Source organism: Castanea sativa, chromosome 9 (genome assembly GCF_040712315.1).
Source record: "Castanea sativa cultivar Marrone di Chiusa Pesio chromosome 9, ASM4071231v1".
Classification (NCBI taxonomy): Eukaryota; Viridiplantae; Streptophyta; class Magnoliopsida; order Fagales; family Fagaceae; genus Castanea; species Castanea sativa.
The window spans coordinates 2,169,337-2,179,324 of record NC_134021.1 but is presented as its reverse complement, the minus strand read 5'-3'; the positions used below and the strand labels follow the sequence as shown (position 1 = coordinate 2,179,324).

At 33.5% G+C, this 9,988-nt stretch overlaps 1 protein-coding gene across 2 annotated transcripts; it reads left to right on the top strand.

The window, feature by feature from the left end:
- The first annotated feature begins 7,959 nt into the window (after positions 1-7,959).
- On the top strand, positions 7,960-9,988 carry LOC142611121 (F-box protein At2g39490-like). 2 transcript variants are annotated; one of them, XM_075783159.1, is made up of 4 exons: positions 7,960-8,077; positions 8,233-9,081; positions 9,184-9,342; positions 9,445-9,988. In XM_075783159.1, the coding sequence occupies exons 1-4, from the start codon at positions 8,054-8,056 to the stop codon at positions 9,829-9,831; spliced, it is 1,419 nt and encodes a 472-aa protein (XP_075639274.1). In that variant the 5' UTR covers positions 7,960-8,053; the 3' UTR covers positions 9,832-9,988. The 2 variants fall into 2 exon arrangements, with proteins under 2 accessions (XP_075639274.1, XP_075639273.1); XM_075783158.1 differs by lacking the exon at positions 7,960-8,077 and having other exon boundaries at positions 8,108-9,081.

Genomic DNA, 9,988 nt, shown 5'->3' with positions numbered 1-9,988 from the left:
TTCGAAATCTATGCTCTTAGTTAACTATTAATTTTTCCCAATTTTGTAAGGAAAAAAATTAATGGAAAAGAAAATTTTAAATTTCTAGAAACTTGTTAGGAATTTTTTTTTTTAAAATTGATTTTTTCTGCCATTTTTTTTTATACATTTCATAAAAGTAGTGTCAAAATAATTCATTAACAAAGAGGTACCATTAATTAGTTCAAATTAGGTGACACCCTTGTTTACCTGTCGATTGAGCAAATTACAATATCATTGATTAAAAACGTCAATTTCATATTAATTCTAAAATATTTTTTTTATCTATCTATTTAGAGGAAGATATTTTTAATAGTTTATATATATTTTTCATTATTTATTTAAATGAAGTTTTTTTTAAAGGAGTTAGTAGTTCACATTCAAATCTAAGGACAAAATGGGAAAAATAAATAATTCATTTAAGATTCTTGAGAATACACCAAACATTATCATCTCACATTCCTAGGAATCTCCAAATGAAACCAAACATAGGAATAAATACATTCCTAGGAATGTGATTCCTAGGAATCACATTCCTAGGAATCTGGATGCCAGAAGTAATGTGGATTCCCCCGTACCAAACGCCACATGCATTCAAAATGGGTGGCCTCACTTTTAGTCTGTAACAGACTAATAGATACGTGTTTCCACCGCTTAATAAGTCACTTTTATAGGAAAATCGATTTCTTAGACTACAGTAGTTACAATTATAATATTTTACAGTAATTACAATTATAATATTTTCATAATAAATTATAAATAGTTAATTGTTATTAGTTTTAATTTAAAGTTATCACTGAAATTATTTTCCTATCCCTGACAACCTTTTACATAAAATTTATTTTAAAAATATTATAGAAATAATATTTCTTTTCCTAAGGTAAGTTCGTACAGGCGTACAAAACGAGAAGGAATAGAGGTGGTATTATTATTATTACTATTACTATTATTATTATGTAGGAGAGGATAAACTACATGAACATGAACACCAGAAGATATACTTCAACCCAAAAGAAAAAGTATTCAAATGTGTCTTACCTGTGATCTAATATTTGCCTCACATGTATTTTTAGCCTATGTTTGAAAAAAATCCTAAATTTATTTTAATTTTGAGCAAAATTTAGTTAGTATAGTGTACATTATATTTCTAATTTAATTTAACAAAGTAATCATAAAGCAATGTAATAAAAATAACATAATTTTTAAATTAAAGATAATTAAACTTAACGTTCTCAAAAAAAAAAAAAGGTTTTACCATTTAATTAAATTAATTTAAAATATCATATTATGCGCAATCTTTTATTAAAAAAATAAAATGGCTTTTTTTGGGGGGGTTAACTTATCTATAATTTTATTAAGTTTATTTTTAAAAAAACATAAAATAAATAAACGAACATAAACACATCCAAACCTCCTCTTAGTTTATTTTCTATTTGAAAAACTAACAATTTCCTCTAGATATACATGTTATTTTATTATGAGTATTTGAGTCCATGAGATGAGAGGCCAGAGAGTTAACAAAAGTATGGGTTTTGTGTTGCAGGCTTTATTGAAAGTGTTCTAAACTTTGTATCTGTTAGACTATTATATATTGTAATCTCTGGATTGATATTATTCCATAGATTCTTGCCAAAATATACAATGATTTTTAATTGCATTATTCAACATATAGTGTGGCTACATTCGGTGGTTCAGGTGAAAGTAGATCCAAAATTTTGTGACTTGTGATCGAAAACTTTCTTTCCAACTACAAAATACAATTCGTTGACAGCCAGCTTTAGAATAATGACTTCGTTCAACATATTTTTTTTCGCTAGTAGAACAAGAGCATTTCAAAGCGTGTATGTCAATTTTAATGGATTTAGTAAGTTATGCATAATGCATGCTTCTCTTCATTTGACCGGGCTCTTAATTTGATAGTGCATGATTAGAGGAGCCAGAGATGAAGTGTGCGTAGCTACGCAGGAATTGAAGTTTGAGTTTGACACCTCTCCAATCTCCATTATTAAATATGCATTGAGTTTTTAATTATATTAATTTATTTTATTTTTTTGCCGTGTCAAGCAGAAGAAATTATTATGTTTACTGAAAGAATTGCTGAAGTGATTATTCTGATCCTTTTAACTAATAAAATGTTGTTGTTTATGCAAATGTAATATTATCTAGTGGTTTTTTATTTTTAATTCTTGTGTTGATTAGAAATCTAACTAACACATTTGCATAAGTAGCAATATTTTATTGATTGGGATGACTACTTCAGCAATTCTTCTGGTAGATCTAATAATTTTTCGTCAAGTAGTTTGCTTCTTTGATAAGTTATATTGAGAAAAAAAAAATCTCATTCAATAATGCCATACCATTCAATTTGACGCAAAGCCTTTAGCATCTTTCAAACGGTGCAATTTTCTTGTAACTGCAACCAAAAATGTCCAAGAATGAGTGCAAATTTCAGTCCAATATTTTCTCATATATAGTTGAGTTGACTTTCATAAAAAAAAGTTGAGTTGACTTTGATGGATAATCATTTCCCCTTATCATAATTAAGGTACGGCCACTTGCAATAAGCAAGTTGCTCTATTTTGGTCCATAGCAAAGAAAAATTGTGCTCAATGTCCACTCCAGTCTGAATAACTGAATAAGGCATCTTCTCAACAAAAAAAAAAGTCTGAATAAGGCAAACCGCAAGGGCACACCTGACACAGAGCTTGAACCATTTGAACGTAATGTTTAAGTCCAACTAGTAATTTGAACATAATGTTCCTAGCGGAAGATATTGTTTGACGTTTATAATTTTACACGTGATGTACACATTTTTATTATTAATAATATTCATATTTAAAATGGGAAATAGCTGATTTATATAAACAATGTACACTAACAATTCTTTAAAAAAATGTGCATTAACGAGTGAGTGTGAGAGAATAATTGCCATTCCTAAAGTTTCTTAGGATCTAATCTAATATATAGTCTAATCTTATAAATTAAAAATATAATATTTATCTTTTATTAGGAGTTTAGGTACTCATTTTTATGTGGAACATCAAATTTTGAAAGCGTTGGTTTTTCCATTTTAACATCTTAGACTTCATTTGTTTTGACGTAATATTTTTTGCGAAACTTTGTTAATATTTTTGGATGTTTAGTCAGTGGTGGAGTCAGGATTTTAGTTTGGGGGGAAAGTTATAAGATAAGATTGAAAAAACAATTAATCTAAAAAACATTAGTTTGCATCAATAAAAAAAACTATGAAATAAATAAATAAAGATAATCAATTCATATTAAATAAAAATTAATTGAAGACATTAATCTATTGTATTTATTATGTGTTTATAAAGGTTAAAATTTCCCTTTAAAAAATATGTCAAATTGTAGGAATATATCCAAAAAAAAGTATACCTAACTACAATGAATTTATGCCTGCAAACTAATATATCATTTGTGGGGTCATGAATTTTGGGATTTGGCCGAGAGCATGTGGTTTTGGCCGAGAAGCATGGGTGATCCGAGTCCGAGGAGTACTATCTCCTCGGATAAAGCCAAACGCAAATCTGGTATAGATCCTAATGATCAAGGATGACCTTCCAGGAAGTTCTAATAATAGCAGCGAGCATCATGAACGTACAAGAGGGATAAGGACTCAAAAATATCTAAGGGAAAACTGCTACCACCGCATTAATGAGGAAATGACCTCTGAACAGTATTATGGCAGTCTCACAGCCACCAAAAGACTTTTAGAGGGGGCTGATAGGACAACCATCAACTGTCCACATGTGGTCCATGTGTAGGGTAAGGATGAAGGGAGAGATGTAATATAAATAAGGGTAGAGATCCTAGAGAAGGGGGGATGAAAAAAGGAGAAGAGAAAGCATTATAGCAATCTCAACAACTCCTGTAACCATTGTCATCCAATATATGCTAGAATAGAGCTCCTCGGACTGTGCCGAGAACCAACTTTCTTGCATAAACTGGGTTCAATTCTTGTTGGCTCATCATCCAAAACCATATTAACTATTATCCAAGCACTAAAGCCTAGCTCTTTGACCTACTCTCTACAAATTTATTGTACTGGGTTCACTGGGCCAAAATCTCTTACATTTTGGGCTTGCTCTGAAAATTGTGTCCTTACAATTGACGCCGTCTGTGGGAAGAGCTTGTGTGATAGTGAGTGCAATGGTTAAATATGATACAATTACGCCCCCATCAGTAAGAGTCTCTGGGGAAGGCCATTATGGTGGCCAGTTTGCTATGTGAGCAAGTCACTACATGAGGCACACAGTTGTTGTCCTAACTTAGTTTTCGCTCAGGTCTATATTACAAAGTACAGATTATACGGGGAGGATTGCTAAATGGGGCACAGTTATGGGAGCTTTTGACATCAAGTACAAGCCTCGTACCTCTGTCAGGGGCTAGGTCCTCGCGAATTTGGTGGCCGAGTTCGCTGAACCTCCATTAGAGGAAGTGGCAGCAACTTATGAGCAATTCAAAGGGGCTTTGCGGTGGGGCTAGTTCTTGAAGGTATATATTGATATCTTCTAATCTATTGAAGTGGTTAAACAGAACCTTAGCTATGCCGGGTCCTCGGACCTCCTGCTTTAGGGAAATTAACACACACTGGCATCTATTGAAGTGGTTAAACAGAACCTTAGCTATGCCGGGTCCTCAGAACTCCTACTTTGGGGAAATTAACACACACTGGCATCTATTGAAGTGGTTAAACAAAACCTTAGCTATGTCGGGTCCTCGGACCTCCTGCTTTAGGGAAATTAACACACACTGGCATCTTTTGAAGTGGTTAAACAGAACCTTAGCTATGTCGGGTCCTCGGACCTCCTGCTTTAGGGAAATTAATACATAATGACATCTCTCTTCAAAGTGTTTAAACTAAAACTCAATCATGCCTCAGTCCTCGGACTAGATGATGTGAGAAAGTTAACACTTCATGACATCTCTCTTCAAAGTGTTTAAACTATAACTCAATCATGCATCGGTCCTCGGACCAGATGATGTGAGAAAGTTAACACTTTATGACATCTCTCTTCAAGGTATTTAAACTATAAACTTGGTCATGCCTCGGTCCTCGGACCACATACTTTGGGGAATTATCATTCCACAACATCTATTTGTTTCTCACTAAGTGTCAAGACAGGCCCAAGATTATAACCAAATCCTCAGATTGGTAGCTCTGAAAGGAGCAATTCACAGTATAAATATGAGGCGCTTGAAACGACACTCCCACAAGTGTAAATCAAAGGATTAAAGCAGAATCAACTCTTAACAATTCAAAACCCCATTTATCTCCTCGGATACGAGGAGAAAATAGGAGTTTTGAGGGGCTATTATGGGGTCATGGATTTTGGGATTTGGCCGAAAGCATGTGGTTTTGGCCAAGAAGCATGGGTGGTCCGACTCCGAGTCTGAGGAGTACTATCTCCTCAGATAAAGCCAAACACAAATCTAGTATAGATCCTAATGATCAAGGATGACCTTCTAGGAAGTTCTAATGATAGTAACGAGCATCATGAACGTATAAGAGGGATAAGAACTCAAAAATATCTAAGGCAAAACTGCTACCACCGCATTAATGAGGAAGTGACCTCTGAACAGTATTATGACAGCCTTACAGCCACCCCAGAAGACTTTTAGAGGGGGCTGATGGGACAACCATCAACTGTCCACATGTGGTCCACATGTAGGGTAAGGACGAAGGGAGAGATGTAATATAAATAAGGGTAGAGATCCCAAAGAAGGGGAGATGAAAAAAGGAGAAGAGAAAGCACTATAGCAATCTCAACAACTCCTGTAACCATTGTCATCCAATATATGCTAGAATAGAGCTCCTCGGACTGTGCCGAGAACCAACTTTCTCGCACAAATCGGGTGCAATTCTTGTTGGCTCATCATCCAAAACCATATTAACTATTATCCAAGCACTAAAACTTAGCTCTTTGACCCACTCTCTACAAATTTATTGTATAGGGTTTACTGGGCCAAGATCCCTTACATTTTGGGCTTGCTCTGAAAATTGTGTCCCTACATCATTAACAAGTGTATTTTTTTTTTCTTTTTCTTTTTTAAATGTACATTACACTCATAATTGAACTTTTTTATTAATCTTTAACATATGTCGCATTTGTTAATAAAATCTTTTTGTAAAATGTCATGTATTTGTGAATGGTTTTTTTTTTTTTTTTTTGGTGATGTCAATATATTCAAATTGTGTTTAATTTAAGTTCTTTAATGACCATTCTAAAAAAAAAAAAAAATTAGAATTACCACTGATTCGGCTGTGTGCTTGGTTGAGTCTTTAGACTTACTTAATTTTCGAAGTCATATAGCATGTAGTTGATAGGATTTTAAAGAATTTTTGAAATAAACTAAATGAAGATTACAAAGACTCTTGATAATGATTTAACTATTCCTCATTTAAGGAATAGTTTTTCACAAGGAGCTGAAGTTGTAAGAGCACTACCATCAGCTGTTTCATTAATATGTCATTTTGACACATCAAAAAACCTACTTTATTAATTTAGCACACCATTTTACAATTCACCATTCATCACATCTTCTATTTTTCAATTCTACACGTTAAAATAATATATAAAATATTAAAAAAATATAAAATAAAAACCCACCACCATACAAAGAACCGTTTCATGAATCGAGTTCTGATCAACTCAGATTTTACAAAAATAAAAAAATAAAAGATAGAAAAAGAGGCGTAGAGAAAGTGACGGAAAAAAGAAAAGAAAAAAAAAAAAAAAGGGAGAGGTTTGAAACTACAAAACTTCAACTAGGTTTTTGTTCAAAGAGAAAGTGTGAAACGAGAAGATGCTGGAGAAGAAAGAAGAAGAAAAAGAGAAGAGGGAGTGACAGAAGATAAGGAACATGTGGAGAAAAAAAGAAGAAAAAAGTAAGAGAGAGAAGAAAGAAAAGTCATAAAAGAAGAGAGAGAAATTGAATAATTTTTTTTTTTGTGCATATTTGTCCTTATCGTTACCGTTCCAAAGATAGAACGGTACTATTTATGTGTGTCAAATTTTATAGCATTTAGAACATCTCATGAGAAGGGTTTTTTGGTGTTTGGTGTGCCAAATGCCAAATATTTGGCATTTGGCACACCTGATGGTAGCGCTCTAAGAGTGGGATAGTGGGACAGAGACTTTTAAGTTGTTACAAATAGCCAATTAGGATGAGTTTAAATCTTCTATCTCACTATTCCTGTTTCATAATATACTCCACAAATAAAAACATGTCACATGTCCATTTTTATTAAATGCTAAATCTATGTCTTCTATTATTTTAATTACCTAAATATGATGGGTTATTTATTTATTTATTTATTTATTTTAGGAAATTAAAATAATAGAAAACATATATTTAGTATTTAATAAATTAGATGGACATGTGACATATTTTTATTTGTGGAGTATATAATGGAGCAGGAAAAGTGGGATAGAAGATTTGGACTCTCATGTACAAATAAAAATGTCACATGTCCATCTAATTTATTAAATGTTAAATTTATGCCTTGTATTATTTTAATTTTCTAAAACAAATAAATAGATAACCCATCATATTTAGGTAAAGGAGGACCGCAAGACTTTTGAAAATGATTAATTATATCTGAAGGAGCTTTAAAGTCGTAAGAGTGTGGTAAATTCCTTCTCTCCTGCAATCACAATAGGAGGCTTGTTACTTGTTAAGTACGCAGTATGTTTTCTTCTCCGCCTAACTAGGAGTACTAAAATCAACACCTTATATAACAGTCTTTTTTTTTTTTCTTTTTTTTGAGAATCTATTATAACATAATAGTCAATTGCTTTCCCTCGTAAGAAAAAAACAAAAGAGTCCATTGTTTAATCAATTAGGAGTTGAAGGTACTTATTACTTATTAGTTGTATTAAGTTAAATCATTTGATGTTAGCATTAAACATTAATATTTGATGGAAGAAGGATTTATTTAAAGGCTTGAATATCACTGTGAATGATTCATATATCAGCTTGAAAAATTGTTACTTTTGACAGCACGTGGTCCATGAACATTATCTGCAGCAATTCTGTACGGTCTATATTTCCAGTTGGATAACTTTAGACTCGCTCAATTTATTTTTGTTCCTTGGAAAACCTATCATGCAGCTGAACTTTTCCTCTTTGTCTACAATATATCTGGTTTATATTTCCATTATTGGGTCTAATTGTTTTGTTTTGGTTCAGGGTAAAGAAATCATGGAGGATATGCTTGATTTGATCAGTGGCTTACCGTTTGAAATCCTCCGGCGCATCTTGTCGCTCCTCCCATTAGAAGAGGCAGTAAGAACTAGCACTCTTTCAACTGTGTGGAAGAAAGTTTGGGCACCATTTCAAGTAGATATGGACTTTGATACAAACCCAATAACCAATCATGAAGATTGCAAGAGAGTAATTCAAGTCATCGGTACAATATTAAGGTCTTATTATGACTGTCCAGAGGTATGGAAGTTGTGCCTTAACTTCCCGGAGGCGGAGAGCAAGAAAGATCTGATTGTCTTGGCTACAAAGGGAGCAGAAAATGAGGTTCATTTTGAGTTCTCCAAAAGAGAGAAAATAAGTGGAAAGTTCAAGCTGAAATTGGAGCAAACTTGTCAGGGCTTTTCTAACAATCCCACAATGAAAGCAAGCTTTTCTCTTCTCAAAACCCTGCATCTCAGGTCAGTGTCCCACCTTGCCCAAGATTTGGTTTCGGCTTTGTTCTCTAATTGTCAGCTTCTTGAAAGTTTGAAGATTGAAAAATGTGTTGGATTAGAAAGCCTTGATATTGAAGCAGGTAACTCTCTGCAGAACTTGGTGGTGTTGGACTGTCCAGATATTGTGGATCTCACTATCTCTGCACCAATCCTCAAGTCATTTAGTTATCAAGGAGTTCTTCCTCAGATTCATTTGGTAAACACTTTAAACTTGGTCAACGTGGTGCTTAACTTGAAGGATGGACTTGGCAATAATGAGTTTGATTGTGAGGAAATCCTATTGCTTTTGGCCTCTCTCAAGGAAGTTGAAATTCTCACCATAAGCGGCTGGCTTCTAGAGGTACTGATTCTTCACCTCATTACCAAAATTTTCTTCTTAGACATACAGAAATCTTTTTGTTTTTTTTTGTTGACAAGAACTATGTATATGCCATTTCCAAAGTGGCTGTGTTCAGCAGGGGTGATCTTCAGGTGCCTCAGATTCCAATTCAACAAATTAAAGGAATTAAGGTGGATTGATTCTTTGATCAACAGGGCCAAGAGGGACTCATTGGCTTGCTTCCTAAACATAGCGCCTATATTGGAAAGTTTGTTTATCAAAGTAAGTGTTTTTCTAAGCTCTCACACTTGTGAAAAGGTTCCAACTTCAAACTATTCCTTAACTCACTCCTTGCAACTAAAAAAACAACACCAATAAATGCAGATTGAACGTACCAACAGCTCTGTCCCCTGCCCTTATTTTCACCAATACTGGCATGAGCCTCACTTGTGGATGGATTTTGCAACCATCGAGTCCAATACTTCACAACTTGATCACCTCAAAGTTGTTACGTTTCTGGGGTTTAGCATCAAAGAAGATCAACTACTACTAATGGAGCTGTTACTTAAGAAGGCAAGTATGCTAAACTCAATGTCTGTTATATTACCGACGAATCGAATATGGCGGGTTGTCAAGGTCTCTTTGCATGATCAGCCGAAGCAGGCATTATCGAACCACCAAAACCAGTTTGCTGTTTTATCTCCGACCAAGGACTTCTTCTTTGGTTTTACAGAAGAAATTTACAGTGGTCACTGTTCAACAAATGCTTGACACATTTTATATATATATATATATATATATATATATATATATATATTTATATTTTTTTTTTTTTTTTTTTCATTTCATAATTGCTATAACGTAGAGTTTGTGATTAGTGTATTCCAATTACAACCATCCATATCATATATTATTCTTAACAACACTG

Bases quoted from the DNA above. Each gene is read 5' to 3' on its own strand.
- LOC142611121 (XM_075783158.1), top strand. From the start codon at position 8,149: ATGCAGCTGAACTTTTCCTCTTTGTCTACAATATATCTGGTTTATATT. The intron at 9,082-9,183 runs GTACTGATTCTT...CCATTTCCAAAG, and splicing joins TAAGCGGCTGGCTTCTAGAG to TGGCTGTGTTCAGCAGGGGT. The intron at 9,343-9,444 runs GTAAGTGTTTTT...CAATAAATGCAG, and splicing joins TGGAAAGTTTGTTTATCAAA to ATTGAACGTACCAACAGCTC.